At 36.3% G+C, this 27,294-nt stretch overlaps 1 protein-coding gene across 7 annotated transcripts in view; it reads right to left on the bottom strand.

Moving 5' to 3' along the window:
* Nucleotides 1–641: 641 nt before the first annotated feature.
* The window catches only part of MIA2 (MIA SH3 domain ER export factor 2), a 35,718-nt gene continuing 9,065 nt past the window's right edge, over nucleotides 642–27,294 (bottom strand). For 6 of the 7 annotated variants that reach the window (XM_081314409.1, XM_081314406.1, XM_081314405.1 and 3 more), the window contains 18 exons: nucleotides 26,864–26,935; nucleotides 25,619–25,723; nucleotides 25,110–25,232; nucleotides 24,523–24,646; nucleotides 22,439–22,485; nucleotides 21,954–22,044; nucleotides 20,442–20,580; nucleotides 19,526–19,627; nucleotides 18,003–18,063; nucleotides 17,422–17,457; nucleotides 16,171–16,238; nucleotides 13,086–13,168; nucleotides 12,612–12,740; nucleotides 8,716–8,871; nucleotides 7,707–7,841; nucleotides 3,326–3,399; nucleotides 2,329–2,560; nucleotides 642–1,172 (listed from right to left, as the gene is read on the bottom strand). In XM_081314409.1, coding sequence (XP_081170535.1) covers nucleotides 991–1,172; nucleotides 2,329–2,560; nucleotides 3,326–3,399; nucleotides 7,707–7,841; nucleotides 8,716–8,871; nucleotides 12,612–12,740; nucleotides 13,086–13,168; nucleotides 16,171–16,238; nucleotides 17,422–17,457; nucleotides 18,003–18,063; nucleotides 19,526–19,627; nucleotides 20,442–20,580; nucleotides 21,954–22,044; nucleotides 22,439–22,485; nucleotides 24,523–24,646; nucleotides 25,110–25,232; nucleotides 25,619–25,723; nucleotides 26,864–26,935 — 1,959 coding nt within the window. In that variant the 3' untranslated portion in view covers nucleotides 642–990. The remainder of the gene's footprint in view (nucleotides 1,173–2,328; nucleotides 2,561–3,325; nucleotides 3,400–7,706; nucleotides 7,842–8,715; nucleotides 8,872–12,611; nucleotides 12,741–13,085; nucleotides 13,169–16,170; nucleotides 16,239–17,421; nucleotides 17,458–18,002; nucleotides 18,064–19,525; nucleotides 19,628–20,441; nucleotides 20,581–21,953; nucleotides 22,045–22,438; nucleotides 22,486–24,522; nucleotides 24,647–25,109; nucleotides 25,233–25,618; nucleotides 25,724–26,863; nucleotides 26,936–27,294) is intronic. The other variant, XM_081314410.1, reaches the window with a different exon arrangement.

Consider the following 27,294-nt stretch of genomic DNA (forward strand, 5'->3'; position numbering starts at 1 on the left):
CTTTTTGATTATTAAAAAGACACACACAGGCGTTCTGCCTTGAGCGATGCAATGAATCCCCCAAATTATTAAAGTAAGATAAAGCTTTAGTTTATATTAAGATGGTAAGCCTGGTCTCAGGTAGTATACTATTACAATACTTATTACAGCAGTGGAAAGACAGTACAGGTAGTCTTCAAAATACAATTGCAATGGAGCCTACCCATTACAGTTTTATGTTGCAACAACTTGTTTTTTTGCAGCAGCCGTTTTTTGCAACAGTCATTAAGAGGATATCACAATTGTTAAACAAATGCAGCAGCAGTTGTTAAGTGAACTCACTATTTGCTGTGGTGTTGATTTTGCTGAAAACCCTACAATTTTTGTTAAAATCATTGTAAAAGATAGTCATGTGACCATGGGATGCTACAAAAGTGGCTGTATTGCCAAGTGCCCAAAGTACCCCTCCAGAACTGCCACAACTTTGGAACTGGATCTTAATTCCCTTTTTTCCAGATAAATCATAGCTTTGAATGGTCACTAAGCAATCAGTCATAACTTGAGGACTTACTATACAAAACTTCTGAAGGATTACCATGGAGTATACTTGTAGAATGGATGTAAAAAAAAAGAGAACACTGACTTCTATTAAATAATCAAAATATTACAAATGATTAAAACCTTTTATTTTTTAACACCTGCATTTTGCCATAATCCTCATTTTCACATGCATTAATTTTTTATGAGACCAGGTGTTGTCAAAAACAGCTAAAGAACTCTTATTATTGGACTAAATTTTACATCTCCTAGATAAGCAAAATAAAGATATTTAAAAGTTGCTGCTGTACAGTTATAATTTATTCACAGTTAGACCAATATTTACAGATCACTCTCCTGAGAATTACTCTATTCAGCTTCAATTTGAGCAATAATAGAGTTGATTAAGTAACAAGATACTTCAGTCGAGAAGAAATAATTCAGTCGAGAGAATTGTCAAGAACAAAATGATTTTCAACCAGTTTCTTGTGATTCTTGATTATCTGTAGATGATACAGTTGACAGCTGTGTTAACTCAGCAGAAACCTCATTTCTGTTATCAGACGGAGGAGGAGGAGGAGGAGGAGGAGGAAAAAATCCAGCCCTTGGAGGAGGTGGATATTGTGAAAAAGGCCTCATAGGAAAGGGACCTCTCACTGTTCAAAGAGAATTATTAACATCTTTTTAGTCTGAATTTAGAGCAAAGCTAGTTAAAATTTGGACACATAATTCAAAACAAATAGTAACAGACATTAAAAAAATCTCATTAAAATGGTTTCATTAAAAAAAGATTAAAACAGTGCATGTTTCACATTCTCCAAACTGCCTTTGCCAAATTGATGCTCTCAATATAATGAACTCTTATTTCCCATTAAATTGGGATATGAAGAAAACATCAATCTGAAAGACTGCTCTCAATTCATGAACCTTTTATCAGAGATGAATTTTAATTAATTTTGCTAGATTTGCCTGTTCTCACATCAGTCCATCCATCCATCCACTTACCCACCTAACCTGACTGCTTCTACTTAGTGATTTTGTAACAATACAAAGACATAATGCACATTAGTATAATTCAATACAACATAATGCTGAAATTCCTAGCAAAAATCTTTCACAAGACATTGTAATTCCTGAGGACAAAACAGATCTTCAAGGCCTTCCCCATCTAGGCCTCCACAGCCTCCAAGGAGGAGAAGGAACCTTGACAGCATTTCTTGGTTAGCCGGAGGTCACCTTAAATGGGCTTTGGGGCAGAGCTTAGGGATCTGGCATATGACATCCGGGTCAAACAGGGAGGCATTGCTCCTCAAGAACCTTTAAAAATGTGCCCTAGAACTATTAAGTTGTTACTAAACAGAGCTAGAGGTTAGCAACAACTTTAATAAATTTCATGTTCTTAAAAGAATTTTAAACTAGGAAAAAATCATGTATCAGAAGCACCTAAGCCAGAGTCCGCCAACCTTTTGGGCACCAGGGACCGATTCCGTGGAGAAAAGTTTTTCCATGGAACGGAGACTGCATGGTTTTGTGTGCTGCCTGCATCCCATGGATGGGGCTTTGTTTGTGCGGCCTGGTTTCTGGCATGCTGCAGCCTGGTACCAGTCCACAGACTGGGAGTTGGGGACCCCTGACCTAGGCAAATTAACTGGAATTAAATCTCAAAAGCAAGGGAATTGGATTGTTATTCTAACAGAAAAAGATACATCAGATACAGATACATCCATTTCTTCTTGGACCGTGCTTCAACTTATGGTTTGTGAATGTTTTCCTAGGAATTTATTTAGTATTTAGAAACTACTTACTACTTACTTGGTAATAGAGGACGTGGCAAACCAGCAAAATCCCTTGGAAAATATTCCTGGGAACCATATACAGAACTAGCAGGTACTGGTGGAAATGGAGGGCCTCTTCTCATGAAAGATCCTCTGGGATCCATTGACATTAGAGGAGCTCTCAAAAAGGGAACTGGTGGTGGCATAATTCCTGGTCCTAAGGTTTCATTTTCAGGAGGAAGAGACTGATCTTGTATATTGTGCATATTCTGTAAAAAATAAAAAAATAAAAAAAGGAATGGAGGCAAGTTAACTTTTTGAAAAGCATCTGTCATTTACATGTGCCTTATGAAAGCAGACTAGAGTAGAAATTGAAGCCAAAGCAAAGGCATGAACCAAAAAGAATGCATTCAAATCTATTTTCAAAAGCTGCAAGCGAAAAGACATTAATTAAAATAGGATAGAGAGAGATTACAGTGAAAACTTCTGGGTTAAGTGGAGGGTGGGATCTTCATGGAGCCACTTTCTCCTCCGAGGCCACCTAAGCCATCCCTGCATCTGTACCCTCAGTGAAGAACTGTTTTCCCTGATTCAAAAGAGAGGGACAAGCAGCAGAAATTGCCTTCTCTCTTCTGAGAGCACAACTACCAAATGAGGATGAAATCTAAGCCCTTTTCTCTAGAGCAGGGGTCTGCAACCTTGACAACTTTAAGACTTGTGGACTTCAGCTCCCAGAGTTCCTCAGCCAGCAAAGTCTTAAAGTTGTCAAGGTTGCAGACCCCTGCTCTAGAGAAAATGTGCGGTCCAGCCATTACCAAACAACTATTTTTAACCTCGTGTTCTTTCTTTCCTTTTGCTTTTTCAGTTATAAAATCATTTAGTTATAGAAGCACTGCTTGAACTAACATTTATTCAGTGTTAGAATATGGAAGCATTCATATAAAGATACACAAAAATACAAATTATACAAAATTAGTTCCAGCGCTGCAAATTTAAAATTTATTTTTTCCTCTCAGTTTTTCTGTTTTACTTACACTGCCATTGGAATGATCTCTTATTTCATCTCCACTCAAGTCCATTCTGGAGTTATTTTCAGATGATGGTCCATCTGGATGTGAAGGAAAGGAAAACATTTTAACCTTAAGCAGACTCACAAACATACTCCTTCCAGATGGCTATAGAGACAAGATACAATGTCAAATGTAATGTTTTCACACATTTGTTAAGCACAAATGCTAAATGAGAAACATGAACGCTTCTTCAGATTCAAAAAATTAACCACCCCGTACAGATAGAAAATAAATGTTAACATTCCTGCACAGAACATTTAAGACTTTCCCTTTTCACGCTTGCATGGCTAGTGTGCAAGAATCAAGAATGCTGCTTAAATATCATGCTACTGGAAATGAAGTCATTTATTATGATTTGTTTCCAAATCTGAATAACCAATGTTTACTAGAGCTGAATTAAATGTCTTAAATATATATTTAGTGTGAAATCATGTTAAGTGTATTGGGTTGTATTTAGTTCTGTTTTTAAAACAGAATTGTTTTCTTTTCATATTTCCTTTCTAAGTAATCTTCCCCTCACTCTCAATCCTGTTAATGTTCTTCTACCTGATTTCATATGCATGGGCATATGCATCCCCATGCAATATACACAGGCCCTAAGAGAACAGTCAAGGTTCCTGAAAAGGCTGTTTTATGGGGCACCATGGGAGAAAGATTTGTTGCATACATTATCTCCTATTCTCACAACACAGCTGTTTTCCACATCTGATGAGCTGTTAAAGTAGATTCACTTGTTTCCTAACTTCCAAACAGCTTTCAACATATCACACCTACTACTAACACACCTAGATGTCTTACTCACATTCTTAGATTATCTTACTAAGAAGAAGAACTAAAGCCTGAAAATGTGCATTTGTCTAGGTTCTAAAGAATTACTTTTAAATTCAAGGCTTCCAGTTTGCCGACGCAGCCACCATGGATGCTTGGAAGATGAGCTCCGTCTTCCTCGTCCAGTTTCGCATCGCTGGGGAACCCTGAAAAGGGTCGAAAGTCACCCTGTAGGGGTGACCAGCAAGGAGGGACCCTTGCTGGATTGTGGGAGAGCAGTAGCTCTCCCACTAGAGCTGGCACAACCCTCCAAACCGGCAGACAAAAGACTGGCCATAGTAATATGGCCCATCACTAGGCTGAGGACAGCTGAAGTCACACTTACCATCAGGCAACTTTAAAGCAGCATGGAAGAGACTGGGTGAGATCTACCTCTCTTAAATCATAACTATTTTTCTTGACCTGCATGAGCTGCTAAAGCATTTCCCCCCCTGTGGAGAGGGAAGGGAGATTTTAGCCCTCCCTCTAGAAACAGCAGCGACTGATTATCCAGGGGAGTTTAAAACGTTGAAAAAATAATTGGATCCCAATTGGAATTTTATTTCCTAAGGTTTATGGAATAAAAGATCCTCTATTTTCTATTTTTTACTTTCTATTTTTACTGAAGATCTGGGTTTTTCCTTATAAAATAGAAGAAAAATTGAAAAGATTAAAATAATTTGGGGATTCAAAGGAAAACTTCAAATGGTAGGGGCGACATCTTGTGGCTAAACTTCAACTTGTTATTCTCTAAAAGAGACTTGGCTGACAACCCAGAAAATAGATAAGACTCATGTAACCTTGAAACACCAGCTGTGAGAAACTCAGCTGTGCTTTCTATTTACTGGGAAAAAAACTGTAAAGCTTCTAGTCTAACACATCATTATGGAAGAAGATCAGGAACAGACTTTTCCTATGGATGAAGATCAGGAACAAATCCTTTCTATGTTGAAAGCAATTTATCAAACCCTCCTTACAGCTGATGATGAAATAAAAGCATACAGAAAAGAACAAGAAAGCAGCCCGGATATGCAAACTCAAACTTTGGCTACAACTAAAACATTAACTATACAGAATACAACAAAAAAAGTGGAACTAAATATTATGACAGAAGATTTAACTGCCCAACAAACACAGACAATGGGGATTGGGAGTGGGAGGCACGGTTCTTCAGTGGTTCTCCTCCTATCTCCTGGGACGCTCGCAGTCGGTGTTGGCAGGGGGGCAGAGATCGGCCCCTAGGTCTCTCGTTTGTGGAGTTCCTCAGGGGTCGGTTCTCTCGCCTCTCCTGTTCAACATCTACATGAAACCGCTGGGTGAGATCATTCGTGGTTTTGGAGTTGGGTATCATCAATATGCTGATGATACCCAACTTTTCATTTCGACCCCAGTGATGCCCTCGCTGTGATGTCCCGTTGCCTGGAGGCGGTTCGGGTCTGGATGGGGAGGAACAGACTTCAACTCAACCCTGACAAGACTGAGTGGCTGTACATTCCAGCATCCCGGGACATTCAAAATGTTCCATCCCTTTCTATGGGGGGTGAGCTTTTACCCCCCGTGGACAGGGCTCGCAACTTGGGAGTCCTCCTAGATGCACAACTTACCCTAGAAGACCATATAGTAGCCGTGACTAGGGGGGCCTTCGCCCAGGTTCGCCTGGTGCGCCAGTTGCGGCCCTATCTGGACCGGGATGCCTTGTGTACGGTCACTCATGCGCTCGTGACCTCTCGCCTAGACTATTGTAATGCTCTCTACATGGGGCTTCCCTTGAAGACCACTCGGAGGCTCCAACTGGTACAGAATGCGGCCGCGAGAGTTGTCCTGGGAGTTTCCCGGTACTCCCATGTTACACCTTTGCTCCGCGAGCTGCATTGGTTACCAGTTGTCTTCTGGGTGAGGTTCAAGGTCTTGGTTATGATCTTTAAGTCCTTACATGGCATGGGTCCGGGATACCTCGAGGACCACCTGCTGCCGGCGTCAACTCCCCTCCGCCCTGTGCGTGCCCACAGAGAGGGCCTCCTCAGGGTGCCTCCAGTCAGGGAATGTCGACTGGTGGCCCCCAGGGGGAGGGCCTTCTCTGTGGGTGCCCCGGCACTTTGGAACCAACTGCCGGTTGAGCTCCGGATGGCATCGGACCTCCGATCCTTCCGTCGCGGGTTGAAGACCCACTTGTTTGAGTTAGCTAGTCTGGCCTGAAGGGGAATTTGGGTTTTTAATTGGTTTTATTATTTCATTATTGTTATATTTTAATTGGGCATGGTTTAATTTTCTTTTAATTTTTGTATACCTATTTATATATGCCCTGTGAACCGCCCTGAGTCCCTAGGGAGAAGGGCGGTATAGAAATCCAATAAAACTAAACTAAACTAAACTAAACTAAACAATGGAAAATCCAGAAAAGAAACTGACAAAATGGAAAGAGGGAAAAACTTCCTGAGGATCAAGAAGAACAGATGGAAGAGAAGATAAACAGTTCAGGACAACTATGTCGAGATGGAAAAATAAAGAGATGAGCTACTAGACCTGCTAGTCCTCTTAAAAAAACGGCGACTGGATGGTTTTTTCAACGCCAAATAATACATATAACAATACAAGGAGATTTGTTTGACGACTCAAGAGCACAGACATGGAAGACGATTTGGCAAAGAAAGCAAGCTAGAATAAGACTGAAGAAGAATGGGACTTTGACCTATTTATGAGAATTAAAATAGAATATACTCAGATAAGATGTGTACTTTGAACATAAGATATAGTCATGAATTGAAGATAAAGAAAACCTTGGTTATTTAAAATTTAGAAGTATAAATATTAACAGTTAAATTTGAATATTGATTTGCTTATAAAGGTTATGTAAAGGTGATTAAGATATATATAAGCTAAAAACTTATTGATGAATGTAATAAATATCTCTTGATGTAGCGGTAAGAATGGAAATTATTAGCTTAAATATGAGATAGTAGATACAAAGAGAAAGGAAGTACTAAATGTTGAAATAAAAGAAATTTTGGTTACTAAATTTAAGATAATTGGAAATTATTAGAAAATAAGAATATTATATTGTATTATTAATTTGTTGATGTAGATGGCGAGAACCTAAAGAGATAAGACATGTATCCTGAACACCAGATGTTGTGAGGAATTGTGACAAAGGGAATTGGGATCACTTAAAAATTGGAAATGATAAATATTAAATGTTAATTTAAATATCAATGGAAAATTAAAATTGGGAAAAATTCATTAGATTATTGTCTAAGATTGAATGTTAAAACAATTAAGATATATACAAATTAAAAAATATTAAATGTAAGAAAGTTATTTTTCATTTGATTGATACAATAAGAACTATATTAACTTAAATATGAGACAGTACATATTAAGGGGAAAAGAGAGGAAATATTTACTGTAATAAATTGTATTGTAACTCAGCCGCCATGTTGCTTTTCAAAGATATAATTGTAACATTAGAAAATCAATAAAAAAAATTTTTTTAAAAAAGAATTACTTTTAAATTCAAGTATTTAAAAACTACAATTCCAACCTGTTTTATCAACTGAATGCATGTTATAACTTCTTAGTTCAGCTGGTCCTGAAAGCCTTCCAGAGTTTAGAGGATTGGAATAAAATCTTTCTGGTCTTCGATGAGGAAGAGATTGCTCATTATAGAGGTGACCTACTGTTTAATAAAAAAAATAAAGCTCTTTCAGAAGAATTCCTGAACAATACCTATAGCTTATTTTATTTTGTATTCCTTATACACCAGTACATACAAGTTAACTATTAACAGACAAGAGCACATGCTCCCAATAAATGTTAATGGACATCTGATACTTATTATATACTTAATATAAGATTATAAAATCATAAGATTGAAAAGGAAAGTGGAATCCTCTAATCCATGCAAATGCCCATGCCATCTCGCAAAAATTGCTATCCAGTTATTCTTTGAAAATGTCTTGTAATGGAGCCCCAATAACTCCAGAAAGCAGGCTGTTTAATAACTCCCATGATCAGGAAATTCCTCTCCATTTCAATTTTGGATTTCCCTCTGTAAACATATCTTCTCTGGAGAATTAATCTATAACATACGATGCTAGAAAAAATATTAAACTATACTAGTCTGAAGAATTCCTGGGACAGCCCTTTTTTTAAAAAATGGACTAGTTGAATATCAGTACTATGAGGGTAGTTTATATATTTTCAGAAATATATAATCTGGAAATGGTTCTAGGGTTCTAATCATATAGGTTTTGGATTAAATGAACCAAATATATAACCCTTAAAATGTTTAAATCAGCTAATTCTGTAAAAAAGGGATGTATTATGTATGTTCACCACCTTGAGCTACTTACAAAATTCATAAAGGTGGGATGTAAATAGATATTTATTCTGAGGAAAAAATGTTTTAGACTACACCACCTTCAAATGATTTGTACATATCTATCCACTGAATCCAAATGAAAGATCCATTTCAAAATAGTTCTCAGGAATAATTTCAACATAGTTTCATTTCTGCATTTAGCAAAGAATGGCAGACCATGTTTTGTTACCTGGGTGAGAGAGGATTACTCTGTGATCTCTATCCCATGGAGGTGACAAAGATCCAGTGTCAGAAGGTGGCCTGTGTGGAGATAACCTATTGGTGTTCAGCTCTCCTCTTTCATTACCAACTTCAGTTATGCCAGGATTCCCCAGTCCTCTTGAGCCTAATCAAAAAAAAATTACAATGAATCCAATTAGCACAATATCTAATAGTTTTAACTGAACCTGTAAATACCAAAACAATATCCATTTCAAAACATATAAGTTTGTTTGTGTCATATTTATCATAAAAATTACCCATTTATCAAGTTTAGGTGAAAAGATAAATTCGATTAATATACACAAGTAAAATCTCACTGAAGTTACAAATAGGATAATAAAACACAATGTGTTGCTATATTTAAGCTGGCTCACAATACATTTATGAAAGCTTTTTATCAGGCAGCTAGAATACTGATTCTCCAAGATGTACGGTGGATATAGAAAACCCAGTTAAAATGCCAGGCTTTTGAGATGTAAAAATATCAGGCCATGATAAATCAGATTTTTTTCAACCTTTAATATAACATATAAGCTGTATAATTCAATTGAAAAACAAACAAATCTTTTAGGGGGGAAATAACAATAAAAAGTACAATAGCATGCTTCCATAAGTATGCCGTCTTACAAGTAGGAATGTGGCTGTATTGAGAATTAACTGATTGCATTCAAACTGATGATAAATAGTAATCAGTACACATCTGCCATCAAGCAAAGTGACTGATCAAACCCATATAAATTTCAGCTGTTTTAATAGGATTTTTCTGACATTTATTCAGTTGCCTCTTACACCAAAAGGCAGGTCTGCAAAGAGCTTACAAATATCAGGGATCTCATTGTTGGAAGGTATCAGTCAGAAGAAGAGTACAAACAAATTTAGCATGGAACATAGTGAAGACAACAAGAAGTAGAGAAAACTAGTGTATATCCTTCCAAAATTTATGAAAAAAAATCCAAGAAGTAAACTGGGCTGGGAGGCTGCCAAGAGACCTATAGCAACTTTAAAGGAATTTCTGGCAAGTACTGATTGTGTACTACATGTGACAACAATCTCCTGTATTCTTCATATGTCTGGGCTATGATGTACAGTGGTAAGATGGAAGCCTTTTCTTACAAAGAAAAGTCCGACTGCATTTCACAAAAACCTACATCGTCTGATAAAGGCACGTGAAAAAAATGTATCATGGTCTTATGAGACCAAGGTTGAACTTTTTGACCAGGATTCCAAAAAGTATGCTTGGCGCAAAAATGACACTGTGCATTACCAAAAATACATCAAACCAACAGTGAAACATGGTAGTGGCAGCATTATGCTTTGAGGCTGTTTTCTTCAGCTAGAATTGGGGCCTTAATCAAGGTGGAGGGAATTATAAACAGTTCCATATATCAGGACTCTGCTAAAATGCTGAAGATGAAGAGGAATTTCACATTTCAGCACAACAACAACCCAAAGTATACCCCCAAATCAACAGAAGAATGGCTTTACCAGAAGATCAAAGTTTTAGAATGGCTCAGCCAGAGCCCACACCTGAAGCCAATTGAAAATCTGTGGGATGACCTGAAGAGGGCTGTGCATAGGAGATGTTCTCGTAATCTGACAGACTTGGGAGTGCTTTTGCAAGGCAGAGTGGGCAAAGATTCCAAGGACAAGGTGTGCCATGCTGATAGGCTCCTACCTCAAAAGACTGAATGCTGTCATTAAATAAAAAGCTGCTTCAACAAAGTATTAGTTTAAAGGTGTGCACACTTATGCAACCACGTTATTGTACACTTTTTGTTATTTTTTTCTTCCTAAAAAAAATAAGTTTGTTTTTCAACTGTACAGCTTATATGTTAAAGGGAGAAAAATTCTGAACTGATTTACCTGGGTGTGATTTTTTTTTTACATCTCAAAAACCTGGCAATTTAACAGGGATGTGTAAGCTTTCTATATCCACCCACTGGCCCAATCTAGAGCAGTAAAACCTCTGAAATTAAATTCACATGTTATGGACATTAAAGAACTCTTCATATAATTAAAAAAAGGGTATGTGTTTTCACTTCCACACACATTCTGATAAGAATTGGGTCAATGAACACTAGCCAGAGTTTTTCAGAAGTGGTTTGCTTTTGCCCTCCTTCGGACTAGAGAAAAAAATGACTCGCCCAGGGTCACCCAGCTAGCTTTGTGCCTAAAGTGGGACAGTTTCTAGACTGATGCCTTAACCACTACACCAAGCTGGGTCTCAGATAAAACTTTTACCTGACTACAAACATGTATTGTTGAAAGTCTGTTTATATTCCTTAAGACTTTTGTTAAGTGTCTGAAACTCTAAAAATACTGTGAATCTTTGAAACTGGCACTGTCCTTAATTGCTGTTAAATGCTCAAACTTGGGATGACTGAGGTTCATCAGGGTGTTCTTCTCTGCCACTGGTTCTATAATTGCCTATGTTTGTACTGTCCTATTAACTTGCGCTTATATATGTATATATATATATATATATATATATATATATATATATATATATATATATATATATATATATATATATATATATATATATATATATATATATATATATATATATATATATATACAGGAACTATACAAAAACTTGTACAAATATGCAGTAAGAGGGTGCAAGTAGGATAAAGGGAGGAGATGCCTGTGCTTACACTTCTTCCAATTCTCCAGTTTGAAATAAACTATTATTTGTTTTGTCCTGTCTGCAAAACTTGCAAATTTCCTTAGTATTCTCTTTGCCTTAGGTATGCAATTGTTTAATCATGTCAGGCTGCTGCTTTGAAAACTATGACTATCACCCTCAAAGCAAATCCACATTATATTAAGATTCCTCTTACAAAGCAAAGGAAGGAAGGAAATCTTTTTTATTAACTTAAATCACCATGTATTTTCAAGTAAACATTGCTCTCAGAGCCCAACTCTGTCCCAAACCCAACCTCCTCCAAGAGACCCACCACATCATTTAATGAAGTTAGAAGAGTCTTCCTTATTTTAGAACAATAAGTGAGAAATAAGCACTTTGAAAAAGGTAGGAAAAGAAACTGAAACTGTATTCCACCTATTTTTAATTAATTTTAGTTAAAAAGCAGGTAAACAGTTTGAGTATCTTACTCTGATTCTCAAACCATGGCATGGGTTGATCTCTTACCAACTTCATTATACTTGTTCATGCCAGACTGTCTTAGCCAGCAGTTTTGGAATAAAGTGTAAGAATTTTAAAGCTATCACAATATTACGCCACAATCAACAATCAAAGATGGAAAAACCCATACGGTATTTTATTGTTAACTTAAGGATAATATGACCTGCTTTTCCTTTCATCTTATTTGTTTTAGTTTTAAACACTACCATTGGTCCAGGTTTACTAATCTAATGAATGAGCAGTATTGGTTTAGGGTTTTTTTTCCTAAAGTAAATTAATTTCAAAACTAATCTTTATACAAAGGGCTTCACAATTACTGGTGGATCAAAGATTTACAAAAAATAAATAAATCAGTCAGGAAGTGTAAAAAAGTGCTTTCATGAAGAGGAGCCCCTCTGCAGATTTTTCATAAAATATGTAATACATAAAGTTGGACGTATGGAATTACTGCTCTCAGCTCCATGCTAGAGACTATTTATATAGGTCAGGGGTAGGCAACCTCGGCTCTTTTATGACTCATGGACTTCAACTCTGGGAGTTGAAGTCCATGAGTCATAAAACAGCCGAGGTTGACTACCCCTGATATAGGTAATACAAGTTTAGCTGAAAGGGCTTGTTTTTAAGTTGATTTTACAGAATGATTACCAAGAAAGGAGGGATAGACTAAGAGGAGAGAGAATCCAGAATCATTAAGTTTTCAAATTTAAGAAGTGTACCTCTTCCTCCTCCACCTGGAAGCACAGGTGAAAGTCTTAAGGGGCCCTCCAATAAGGTTGGAGGGGAAAGAAAAGCTCTTGTTTCAGATGAAGGTCTGCCCATTGGCGAGGGTCCATATGGGGACTGCTCTGGAACAGTTAAAACAAAATACTAAAATTCACAAAGTTAACGTTAATGGGTGTATAGAACAACAATTATTTTATCACCTCAGATTTGAAATTTAAATTGGAACGTAATCAAGTCAACTGGCTGACTTTTCTTATTGGCCCTGCAATTACACAGCTCAGTTTTTATAAATCATTTAAGGAATTGTGCAGGTTTTATTTAAGAATCACTGGGAAACAAAATTAGGTATTATAATTCAATGAAAGGCAAATACTGATTAACTTGAATTGGCAGGTTAGTATATTTATTCAAAAATTAAGGAATTTAATTATTTTAAAATACACTGGAAATTAAATAAAAAGCCATACCTCTGCCAAATGCTGTGGCTGTATCATCATAAGCATAAGGATCTTTTTTCCAAAGATGGCATTTAAATTCTATTTCTGTCAAACTAAAGAAAACAACAAAAAACTGACTTTCCATATGACTGTTTCGACCATTTAATTTTCTACTGCAAATAAAAATCAGTTAATCAAATAAATCACAGTCATTGACTGATTTAATGATTTATACATACATACATACTTCTTTATTTATTTATTTATTTATTTTTGGGACTTATATGCCGCCCTATCTCCCGAAGGACTCAGGGCGGCTAACAACAATAAAAATACAGCAATGCAAAAGTTAAAAAGAATTAAACTAACAGCCCCAATAAAATAATTAAAATTAATAAATTAAATTTTAAAAACATTTTAAAAATCCCTATCGTCAGTCCAGGTCAGCCTGATGGAAAAGGAATGTTTTAAGGCCGCGGCGAAAGGACTGGAGATCTGGGGCCATCCGAAGCTCAAGGGGAAGTTGGTTCCACAGGGCTGGCGCTCCCACAGAGAAGGCCCTCCCCCTGGGGGTCGCCAACCGACATTGTCTAGCCGACGGCACCCTGAGGAGGCCCTCTCTGTGTGAGCGCACTGGGCAATGGGAAGTCAATTCCCGGCAGCAGGTGGTCCTGCAAATATCCCGGGCCTAGGCCATGTAAGGCTTTAAAGGTAAGTACCAGCACCTTAAATCATATGATTTGGATGGCTCCCCAACTTGCAAAAATGATTCTGAGAAACTAATTTAGGACTAAAAACAAAACAAAATACAACTAGGAACATAAACATAAACATAAACCAACCAAGCGCGAGTTGTGATGGGGGTTTCCCGATACTCCCATGTAACACCTCTACTCCGCGAGCTGCATTGGCTTCCGGTTGCCCTCCGGGTGAGATTCAAGGTGCTGGTGATGACCTATAAAGCCCTAAATGGCTTGGGTCCGGGATATCTGAGGGAACACCTGCTGCCGGCATCAAGTTCCCTTCGTCCAGTGCGCTCCCACAGGGAGGGTCTTCTCAGGGTGCCACCGGTAAGAGATTGCCGGCGGACGACACCCAGGGATAGGGCCTTCTCAGTGGGTGCGCCTGCCCTCTGGAACCAGCTGCCAGTGGAGCTGAGGACTGCCCCCGACCTCCGTTCATTCCGCCGGGACCTGAAGACCTGGCTCTTCGAGCTCTCTGGCCCAGGCTGAGAATTAATTTTAATTTTTAACTGGGGTTTTATTTATGCAGGGACGAATATAATTTTTTTTAAATTTGTTTTTAACTTTTGTATCTTTGTTTTTTAATCACCCTGTAAACCGCCCTGAGTCCTTCAGGAAAGGGCGGTATATAAATGTAATAAAATAAATAAATAAATAATATAAAACAGCACAAACAGAAGTACTCAAAATATCCAAAATCCAAAATCCATTTTCCAGCAGGCTCATTCACTGTACTAACCCAGTATTTGGGGGGGACAGAAAAAGAGAAATACATTTTTAAAGTCTTACAGAAGACTAGACCCATCCAAATATCATAGAACATACTGTTCTGAAAGATAGGAAATCATGACAGAGCAAGTATCATTAGATAGCACTGTTCTATGTAGTGATCTTAAGTATGCCCATGAACCAGTGGTGGGATTCAGCCGGTTTGCACCACTTTGGCAGAACTGGTAGCTAATTTTTTGTTGCCCAGGCCCAGAATGGACTTCTAGAAGCAGCATCCACACAGAGAACCAGTTGTTCACATATTTGAATTCCACCACTGCCATGAACTGCACCCAAAAGCCTATAGGAAACCAGTTTAGCTCATGTAGAAGTCTTGTTATGATGTCATCCCATTCCTGGCTACACACCACTACATTACTGATTAATTGTGGTTTCTGGATGGTCCACAAGGGCAGCCTGAGGTAGACCAAATTGCAATAGTCAAAGTGTGATATGATCAAAGCACGAATGGACTTTCTGATCCAGAATCAAGTGCAACTGGCATACAATATGAATTTGTGCAAAGGCCTGCTTCATCACAGCGGCATCTACTGCCGCTAATTCAAGGTGACCTCCAAAATGCAAAGCAGTTCTTTCTGGAGGAGAGCAACTCTATACAAAACTAAAGATGGTAAGTTTTCAGAAAGGGAGAGGTTCTAAATCTCATAATCATTCTGAGTTGCTTGGATTTAGTGAAAACCTGTGTTTTCCCATTTACACCACTACATCCTCCAGACACGAGGAACAAACCTTGACAACATCACCTGGTTAGCCCTGAGTACAGATACAAAACTTTATATCATCAGCATATTAATGATAATTAATTCTGTTTCAACAGATGACCTCATTCAGTGGCTTTATGTAAGTGTCAAATAGTGGTGGACAGGGAAAAACTCTGAGTACCACTGCAAAGCAGGGAGTTAGGCCTATACTCCTCCCCTACCAATATGAACTATAACACCATGGCCCTTTTATCAACATCTGAAACTGTCCAGAAAGATACCTTGACTAATAAAATCAAGTCTAAGACATCACACAGGGCCAGGACAGATGCATCACTATCACTACAGCATCTAAAGTATCTCTCTACAAATGGAAAGTTGAAGACTGGAGGAAGATTATCTAGAACTGTTAGATCCAGCTATGATTTTTTTAAAGAAGTGGTGGAATAACATAGCATCTCTCCCTTGTTCAAAAACACATTAATAGCCACCTGGATTTAACCATATACTGACTCTTAGGAGGCCTTGCTTTTGTTAATCAGGACTGAACATGAGGTTTTAAGGATTTATTTATAAATAAGAGATGAGATATGGGGGAAAAGATCATTTGTTGTGCTTTAAGAGAAGGTGATAAATTATGAAAATTATACATGATGAAGGGGGAAGTAATTTCTTTAAATACCGTATATCTTTTTTTTCTTTACTATATTATTTTTTTTCATTTCTATTTTTTTCTTTTCTGCACTTTCTATTCTTTCCTTTTATGTTTGTTTCAATTGATATCCTTTAGTAGTAATGTTTAATAAAATTACTGTCACCCAACAATAACTTATGTTTAGAACTAATGCTAAAACTTCTAAACATGAACATCTTTATACTTACTGTTGTCTTCTGTGTAGATTTTCCTTTCTCATATCATTCAGTTGTCTTTCAGCTGCTCGGGCTGTCAACTTCAAATATATAGCACATATCAGAATTTTGTCTAAATAAATAAATGTGCTATAATTTTTGAAAGTTCAACAAATATTTTGAAAATCAAGTATATAATCCTTTTACTTAAGATCTAAATAACTACCTTTAAGGCCCATGCATTACTTTAAATAACAATCAGATAAAGCATGCAGGTTAACTGTAAACCAGTAAAGTCCACATTCTAAAGCTTTGTAGGTACCAGTGCACTCTAAATGCCTAAATACTTTTAGCATTAAGTGTGAATCAAATAGCCTGTGGCTTCTTCATTGTTAATTATGTCAAGAGTTTCTCCATTCATCTTCATAGAATTCCTGCATTAAGTAAGGCAGCTGGCATGCATAGATATTATCATGGGCACTTATCTTAGGATATTATTATTTTTATTTTATTAATTTTATTTGCCGCCCATCTCGCCACAAGGTCACATATATCTAAATCAGTGCAACCATTTTCATATTGTTGTACTAACTCTATCCTGGGCTAAGTAACAGTTTAGCACCTACATATGTATTTGGTTTGGGAAAGAATTGCCGTTTTAGCAAACTCTTAATCTATTACAATAATAAGAACAATTCATCGCTTCTCGGCCTTTTTGGCTAAGATCAAGTGTAATAAGAACAATTCACTTAAGGAATCTTTTTTAACAAATAGGGACTATTGGTATTCAAAGAAAATAAATTCTAAAGTCATAATTCAGAAAAGAATGTATGTAGCATCCACAAACAGAAAATTATTTTAAGATTGCACTTCTGCTTTAACTATATGGGTGGCAATTCTGCACTGAGAACTTTTGAAAGCTTTGGTAACTACTCTATTTTCTTGCTCTATCTTTCTGATGTGCTATAGGAAATACGGCTAAGCTCTTTTTTTTTTTTACAAAAGTACAGCCAAGCATTAAGAAAAAAATTAAGAGGGAAAAATAATCCCTCCTCCGGTAGGGTAGATTGGCAGTTTGTAAATTTGATAATTAAAATAAAATGTAACATAAAATGTAAAGAAACAGGGCCATTTTAAAACATTTATAGCCCCAAAGAGCAATAATGTGTCTTTGAGGGGGAAAAAATCTAACAGCTGACCATATATGTAACCTATATATTGAAAACACCTTACACCAATGCTGTATTTTTTTTAAATGGGCAATAAAATAGTGCTTTAACTTACCCAATTATCATGAGCCTTTTTCTCATGTGAGTTAATCTATTAAAATAAAACTATACATTAATTTAGAAATAAAATCAAACAGTGATATTTTACATGTTCCTTTTAACAGAGATCAAAAATGGAACATATTATTTTAAGTACTTTATACTATCGAATATAAGCCGGTAAAGCTACAACAAAATGTTGCTTCAACAAAGCTCTGCCGCTAAACCAAAAATAATTAAAACCACACTTCTATGTATATTTACCAGACAAGAAATTTTACTGAAAGGATTCAATAAAAATCATATCAATTTCCTGTCATGTAGATTTGAGACTCCGCCTTAGTTTCTCAGTTGTAGTTATATATTAGCTTTAGTTAAACAAAAAATTGTGAAGTTTTAAATATGGCTAAATGGATATAAGCTCCTGAATGAAAGGAAGGATATGAATCAAAGAAAATTCCAATTGAAATAATTTAGAGCAGCATTGAAAAGTAATTTCAAATGATAACTTTTTTTCCTAAAAAAGGCCAAAGAACTGAAGCCATGTTATATGACGTAAAAAAAACTTGGAAAATTTTCAATTAAGAAAATACATACCTGTTTCTCATAAGAGCAAACAGTTCTTTCCAGTTCTTCTTCAAGATCTTTTACCCGATGCCTATACAATATTATTACAAGGAGAAATTATGTTATTATTATTACAAAACTTTATTAAATAATTTAGGTGTAAGCAAATTGGTTTTATTTTTTATAAACCAGGTGAAGTTGGAAAGACTATTGAAAAAGGAGACCAAACATATCAGAATCTCCCTGTTGCAATATCTTTGTTTGGCTAAAAATGACAGGAGACATTGTGAATGGAATTACTTTTAACTGAAGTTACTTTGAATGATGTGCTCCTATTTAAGCATGCTAGTATTTGCGTGGTGAAGATGCAACGTATTTTCATATATGGTGGACCTGTAAAAAGGTTAAAGCTTTTTGGATTAAAATCTGGTGAAATATGCAAAAGATATTTAAGAAAAGGATAAAGTTTTGTCCGCAATTGTTTTTACTGGGCATTATTACTGATACTACTGTTGTGGACACTAAGTTGATGTTGAATTTAATTACAGCAGCAAGACTTTTAGTAGGGCAATATTGGAAGAAGGAAGAACTGCCGACTATAGAAGAATGGACTTTAAAAGTTTCCAACCTGGCGGAAATGGCAAAGATCTCGGCGTACTTGAAAGACCATTCGCAACAGAGATATATTGTGGAGTGGAAAAAATGGATTGATTATATCCAGAATAAATATGGGACTAAAAAGTTTCACCTAGCATTTGAATAAGTATTGATGTGATATTTACATTGCTTGTAGTTATTTTATAAGAGTTAAAGTGCGATAGATCTAATAGTTTATTGTTGTTTGCATAAGGTAGATTATGATTGTTTGTATTTTTATACCCTGTATTTAGCTCTGGGAAGTCGGGGAGGGGGGAGGGGGAAGGGAGGGAGGTGTTGGGGAGGGTTGGGGAGAGGGGAGGGGGCTGGGAGGGGTTTTGTTTTGTTAAAAAAAATGTATTGTAAAACTTTTCAATAAAAAAAAGCATGCTAGTATTTGCGATTTTAAAAAGGAATAATAAATAACATGTCTAACTGATTCTCAGTAATCATCAGCTATCTATATCCTTTGTCCTCTTCCAGAGATGTTCTGAATTAAATCCAAAAAAGGATGAAGGGAACTCTTATTATCCACCAGTGTTTTTCTGACTCCTCTTTTGATTACAGTCTCTTGCATCTTTCCCAGCTGTGCCCTAGGATTCCATGGTCCTTGACTAGCGGGGAATGTACCATAAATAACTACAACATGCACAACCTGCAGACAACATACACAATATGGAGATGGGAGTTCTCCTTGCATGAGTGGTGCTCCCCTTCCATTTGCAAGGGTATCTTTGAAAGCAAACATAGGTGTTTCATATTGTGTCATAGATCTGTGGGCCAATGGTTTTTCCCTCTGACATAAAACACTACTAGAAATATCTCAAGAACAATGCTAGATTGGTACTCTTCGAATTAATCTCTATTTCTTTTTCAAAAATTTGGAATTGTTTAATTATAATACTTGGTGAAATTACCGATAAGTATGCAGTTCTTCAGCGGCATGATTAATTTTCTCATCAACTTTGGAAAGTTTTTCTTCTTTCTGTAAACGTTCTTTTTCTTCTACAGTTAATTTCCTTTTTAAAAGTAAATATTACATTAGTCATAACTAAAATAAAAATTATTTCCAAAAAACTTCCAAACTTGTGTTTTGCAGTTCTGGTAATAGATGACTATTACAAAAACTATAAATCACTTGCACTTACTATAGAATATACTCTATAGAAACATGTGGAATTTCCAAATAAAAAGACATAGAATTGAGCAATAAAAGAACTTGGATAGAGTCTTTGAATGATGCATGATTTTACTCTGAAAAGTTTTAATGCAGAACTTTGTTGGATGTGGTGTGTTTATGTGTACAAAATAAAATGATGATGGGAAGTAAAACTAAAACTTTCACTATTTGGTGTCTCTGTGTTCTTTAAGCAACTGGCAGAATCAGATACACAGACACAAAAAGTATCCAATTTCGGTATGTAAGATATTTATATATTCAGGCTACACAGTGAAATAACATTCAGGTAGGCCTTTTTAAAGAATTCAAAAGCAAAATTCAGTTCTTTGTATGACAGATTGATCATACTAGTTAAAAAAAAGGATTTTGCATTCCAAAATGATTTCCAATAAACCAAAAACATAGTAAATCTTATAAAAAAACTTCTTTTAAGGTATCCTGTAGGATTTAGAGTAACTGAATAACTTTTGTAAAGTTGAATTTAATAATATTAATCTATTCAATATTGGCACAAGAGCGTAAACTAGTAAAATAATTTGGCAAATTTAGGCTATATATTGTGTTGCAAATTGAAAGCATTCAATTAGAGAAATAACATTTAGTAACAAATTAATGTGTGATTTATTAGCCAATAAATCTATTGCCAGTAATACCTGTGAAGATTCATTTCATTTTCTTGGTACAGTTCTGTCATGACTTTAAACTTTTGCTGAAGCTTTTGAATTTCATTTTGAACCTCTATATTTTCTGACTGCAAAGTGACATGTTCCTTTTGTAGTCTTTCAATCCGTTCTGTCATAAAGAAATAAGTACAAATAAGCAAATACTGGAACCATAAAACTGAAACTCGGAAATTGAATGGGCTCATTCTGAAAAAACGTGATTTAGTTTGATCAGGAATAGTTTATTCTGCTTTATTGTTACTCCATAATATTGTACATATTGCTATAGTTTTTTAAATAAACCCTCAATATTAGTATTAATAAAACAACTTAATATTAATAGTTGAAAAATGACTTATAATTCTACAAAAATGCAAAATATTTTTTATTTCCACATGTATGTGAGGATGGAGTTTTACTGTTGGCTTACATAGGGACATACAAGTTTAAAACAGGAAACAGCTGTTACTCAGTGACATATTAATGTCTAAATACTTGAAATGGGCCAAAAAACTTGAAAGCTGATGTGCAGGATTGATCAAACAGTCATAGAAAATGTCTGCTGGAAGAGCTATTGCTTTTAAAGATGTATCACCAATCATTAAATCTAAGCCTTCATATTCTTTTTCCAACAAAGACAGTCCATGCTGGTTCAATGTATTCCATAAAAACACAGCACAGCGGGGTCTTTAGAGTGCTGCTAGTGAGAATTGCTTTATCTATTAAGATGATTCAAATGGAAGTTTGAGTCATATTATAGGTCACAGTTCTAAAGCATTCACTACTGGCCACTGTCCATCAATCTGTAAAGGCAAAAGCCATTAGACTATTTTTTTCCTGCTCTGGATGATATTCTATCTGTAAGAAGATTCAACTAGTCTTTATTGATTTTGAGAACAGAAAAAAAACCTATTTTTTCTGCCTTAATATTTTAGTCAGTCTTTAACTAACTTCAGTGTTTACAGATTCACTCCCATATAAAAATAAAATGATTATTCATGATTCCAGTTTTATTAATTCCAAATTTAGCATTGAGATTTTGTGGATGATAAAAATAAAAAAAACAGATAACAACCTGGAAAAACCTTTACTAAAGTTAGAGGAGATGACAACATTTTTCTAAATAATCAGTGAGGGATACTGTTAAAAAAATCATTTAAAATTTAGATTCTTTCATCTTATGAGAACTGAGAAATTATTCAAAATATATTAGGGAATAACTCTTTTAAAAGATAACTAATTATCTAAATAAAATTGCTATTATGAAAAGCTAAATCTGACATCCAGTGTCCACTCATACAAAGGGACTTACTTTTCATCTGCAATTTTTCCTGGATTCACAGAATCTCAGAGCATGCATAAGCAGATTTAGGGAAGGAGGTGATAACTAAGAATTGATTTTTTTTCTAAATTATTACTTTCAAAAAGCCTAATTTTAAAAATAGCATATTCAGTTTACTCTTACTCACTGAAAAATCTATGGAAAAATGGTGATTACTGTACCTGCAAGTTCCTCTTTTGCTTTCTTTTCATCAGCTAACTTTGAATATATTTGATTCCTTTCTGTTTCCACAGATTTTACATGAGCATTTAGCTATACAATGAAGGAAGATAAACTAGGTAAGACCATTATGGCTAGAAAGAATACACTTGCACCTCTAGAACAAATATCATATTAATTGTAATTTATTTTCTGTTTGTACTGTAATTTACAAGTGCAGGGAACATTATCCAATGAAATGTGACCAATGTACCATTTTGTTTCTAAATATACTATTTAAAAATTAGGCTGAATCTAGAGTTCCAGTGAGAATTCCATTCTTGAAGGAGAGTGGAGGACAATGTTGGCAATTATAGCTCCTCCCAAAAGTCAACATCCTGACCTTCAATGTATAAAGTATTTTCCCATAGTCCAAATACCTTTTTTTACATGCTAATCTTTACAGATTTTTAAAATACTTAAAACCTTCACAGTATTACTCAATTACCTTTGCGGCATAAATTAGCTTCTTTACTATTTCTTTTTCTGGAACATCTAATTAAAGAAATTGAGAGAAAAAGTAAAACTCAGAGAAATAATCTTGGATTTTACAAAAATAACACTAGCACTACAAATATTCTTTTTGTCCTCTCTCTTAACATTTTAATGTGCCTTTAAACAGGAATGTGGAAGATAGCAAGGATTTATTTATTAAGCCTCTGAGAAACAACAGAATTGCTCAGTTGGCTTTAACATTTTGTTACTTTATCCTTAAGATACCGTATATACTTGAGTATAAGCCGACTCGAGTATAAGCCGAGACCCCCAATTTCACCCCCAAAAACTGGGAAAAGTTGTTGACTCGAGTATAAGCCGATCCGCCGTTCTGCATGCCTCGGAGGCTGGATCCGCGCTCTGCAAGCCTCTGGGATCCTGGGAGGCCTAATGCAAGCACCAGCCCGCCTGCCTCAGGTCTCCCCCACCCCCAGATACTGGGCTTCAGCACAGCTGGCTGTCTTGCCAAAGAGAAACATCTGGGAAGGAAAACCCTGTCTTACCTCTTTCCCAATTCTGCCTCTGCCCTTCCTCCTACCAAGGTGTTCTGGGACTAGTTCCCTAGCCTTTTGGAGCTTTTGGTGTTCGCCCATCAGCTGTCTACGGGGAGGCAACAAAGCTGCCTCTCTAGGCTTTGAGAAAAGGCCCCTTGCACAAAAGGCAGCTTCAGGACGAGCTTCCAAAAACCCTTTCCTTCCTTAACGCCCTCCCCACCTTCCCCCAGAAAGCCATATTTCTTTTTTTTTTATTGAAAATTTTTATTGAAGTTACAATATTATCCCCTCCCCAACCCACCCCTGAACCCCTCCCCCTCCCCCATATTTCTTCAATAACAAAAACATAAAAAGCTGGTTGGGATGTACTCGCTGATTTCCCCCCCCCCTTTTTTTAGATGCTAAAACTAAACTCTCCCTCTGCCTTCCAACCAATATCCCTTTTTAAAATCTTACCTTGGCTCCAGATGGAAGAGTAGAGGAACTAAGCTAGTAAGGAGAGAATTTTTTTCTGCAACTTTTTACTCCTGAAGTAGTAGTAGTAGTAATAGTAGTAGTAGGAATAATAATAATAAATCCCTAAAAGTTGTGCCAGAAAATGGAGGACGCTGGGTCTTTGCAAGTTTTAGCTGTCTGTCAGACTGCCTGAAAAGGGCGGCCTTCAGGCAGCCAGGCGGACAGCTAAAGCTTGCAAAGACCTAAAAGTTGTGCCAGAAAATGGAGGACGCTGGGTCTTTGCAAGTTTTAGCTGTCTGTCAGACTGCCTGAAAAGGGCGGCCTTCAGGCAGCCAGGCGGACAGCTAAAGCTTGCAAAGACCCAGCGTCCTCCATTTTCTGGCATAACCTTCGGAGATTACTTTAAAAAAAAACAACAAAAAAAACCTTCAGAGGAAAAACAGCTGCAGAAACATTTTGTCTCCTTGCTGGCTTGGTTCATCTACTCTTCAGCCAGGAGGGAGTCCAAGGCCTAGAGAAGGAGAGCTTTGCAGCATCCCTATGGACAGCTGATGGGCAGACAGCTGAAAGAAGCAGGCAGGCAGGGCGCGGAGGAACGGAGACCTGCAGGTCTCGGACTGCGGTGGCTTGGGAGAGGTGTGCGCGATCCCGGAAGCACCAAAGCCTCGGCCGCGCACAAGTCCTCGGTAAGTTTTTTTGTTGACTGGAGTATAAGCCGAAGTGGAATTTTTCAGCCCAAAAAGTGGGCTGAAAAATTCGGCTTATACTCAAGTATATACGGTAAATGTAGCTGACCACCAAGTGGATGCTGCTGATGCTGCAATTTCTACTTAAGGAATTGGGGTGTGAGTGTGAGAGGAAAGGACATCCAAAGACTTGCTTTTACTGTTGCTTTTAATCTTACTTCAAAGGATGATATTGAAAAAAACTATTCTGATCTTAACATCATGCAGCCCTGAGAAGTCCAGAATATACTAATATAAAGCATAGGCTATTCTCTACAAGCACGTATTATAATTTATTTCTTTTTGAAGACAAAGTCTATAATGACAGTGGTTTCTTATTTGAAATCTGGAAATATTTTTACCCAAGTGCTGCTCATTTTCTGTTTCATTCTCTATATCATTATCCTTGTAGTTGTCACCCACAGAATCATGCTCTCCTGTTGCATAACTCCAGTCCTTCATCCTTAACAAGCAGTCTGTCAGAGACTAAGCAGTATTTTAGAATTAAAAAAAGGGGGGGGGAGGGAGAGAGAGAAAGTTAGTGTGAATGAATCTTAGACTCTATTTTAAACAAATATTAAGGTAATATGTTTCATGCTCAAAACTACACTTTTATGGGTATTGTGAATCTTAATATGACAGCTTCTTCCGTGAGAGAAAAAAAAAGTCTTTAGGCACTACTGTGGCAAGTCAGGATCATGTAAACATTAGCAAAATTAGATTTACAGAATGTGAGGCAAATTTCAACTTCCATTCAATGATAATTTTAAAACAGAAGCCAAAACATGAAACCATTTTCTCCTTGTTAGACATCACAAATCTCTAACTAGCAGTGGTTTATTTGATTTCTCAAAAGGCCACTTGCATTTAAGATCTATTGAATATGTTTTCTGAGAACAAACTCTACAATATTTTTTGCTCAATGCTAAAAAATAAGAAATATGTGTACCTTGACTTGACTTTCTTTATTTTTAAGAGCTTCCTCTAGATTTGCTTGAGATGATTCATACATTTTTATCTGCTCATTTAGCTCAGTAAATCGTTCATTCCATCCTTCGGCTTCTTGTAATAACTAGAGAGGGAAGTTTGCAAAATCACTATATTATATCAAAGAAATGTGTTACAAACAAAAAACAAACTGAATAGCAAAAGCTGAATTAGAGCTTAGAGACATTATGTTGCTCTTCTCTCCCCCCACTCCCTTTTATGCACATGATCTTTCCACTTTCCACTGACCCAGTAATCCATCAGATGGTTATAAGTGGTTTCCCAAAGGGCTTTTTTCATCAGTACTGAATAAATTTATCTGCTAAAAAGCAAAGTCTCAAAATGTAATTACTTATAAGAGCAGAAGCTCTGTAAAAACTTCCTTTGGATGAATTTCTTCTTTTTGTACAATATTTAACAGTTTAAAGAATAAAAATCCAAGTATGTATAGAGTCAGTGAAAAGTACATACTTGCTTTTCACTTTCATGAAGATGTCTGTTTTCTTCTACTTCATCTTGCAAAGAGATCTTCAGTCTCTCTCTGTTAATTTCATATACTTTTAATGTGGTCTTGGCCTAAATGACACGGAGATCACATTAAGCAGCATGCATTAATTTATTCATTTAATATTTTTGTAGCACCTTCCTTAAAATAAGGAAGACTCAGGGCGGCTTACAAGCTTAGCAGTAGCCTTCATTCTATGTACATGCCTGCTTATTAGGGCTTTCACACACCCCAGCGGCATTATTACAAAGTCAGCTTAATTGCCCCCAACAATCTGGGTCCTCATTTTACCTACCTCGGAAGGCTGGAAGGTTGAGTCAACCTTGAGCCTGGTGGGATGCAAACCTGCACTAATTGCAGGCAGCTGGTGTTACTTAAGGAGGCATTAGCCCAATGCTCCACCAAGGCTCTCATTGGCTATCATGTATTATATTGGGAATGGTCTTGAAAAATCAACCACAGAAAATGCAATTCTTCTGACTCATAAATACTTACTTTGCCTTTGACGGTATTTAAACAGTACCTTTCACATAAATCCCAAGAAATACTGGGATAAAAATTGTAGAAAGATTCCAAAGTAGTGCTAATATAGTTCTTGTTTTTCTTACTGGAAGACCTATTAGGCTACACTACTAAGGAACATACACAAATCTTTTTTTTCAAGCAAAGGAATATTGTACAACACTGTATTTTCATGACACAGGATTAAGCAATGGGTTCAGTTCTGAAAAGGAGATAAGAAACTTTGGATAACAAAAGGATGATCTTGGTCAAATTGATCTGAAGTACTAGACAATCTATCAGAACATAAATAAAGCATTCTCATTTCCCCCCCCAAAAAATACCCAATTACTATCAAAACCAGACAACTAACTCCGGTAGTACTAAGGAGAGTTAATCTATTTATGATAGTATTAAAACCTTGGATCCAGGCAATGCCAGGGAGATAAAATAAACCATTTTGGGGTACATATCAAGTTCAGCTTTCCTGTCTAATCTTTTACATTTAAAAAAATCTTTTTAAGTTAAGTAAGAAATTAACAAGTTGCCAAATATCAACTTCCAGAATCAGCTTTTTTTTCTAAGATGCCACTGGCTCCTCAATCAGCCATTTTTCCCTTTCTAGGAAAAAACAAGAACTTTGTTAAGTACACTGTTTTGACACATATGCCCACTTGCCTATACAAACATCAAGTTAAATATTGGCTTACTTCAGAGACTTGAAACTGGATAGATTTTGCTTCATTTTCTAAAGATGCCTTTTTTTTCTGTATTTCAGCCATCTACAAAAACATTAAACATTATTTTTATAAAAGTTTCTTCAATGTGATTAATACTGCGAACTCAAAATGTCTGGGCACTGATTACCATGTAGTTTACCATTACATTTTTTCATCTGGGCATATTGTTCCAAAATTATTTTCAATTATTGTTAGGATGCCATATATGTTACATGAGTCAAGTCATTCTCTTATCATCTTTTCACCTTTCCCTCTTTAATGTTTTAAATGTTTGCATAAAAACAACAACCCAATACTCTGACTTGATAAATAGTAACTCCTCCATTTTCCAAAAGAAATGAATAATTCATTCTAGTCATAGAGATAACCAGATTTCATTGTTTTTAATATCATGTGATACT

This window comes from Vipera berus, assembly GCF_964194415.1.
Source record: "Vipera berus genome assembly, chromosome: 1".
Lineage (NCBI taxonomy): Eukaryota > Metazoa > Chordata > Lepidosauria > Squamata > Viperidae > Vipera > Vipera berus.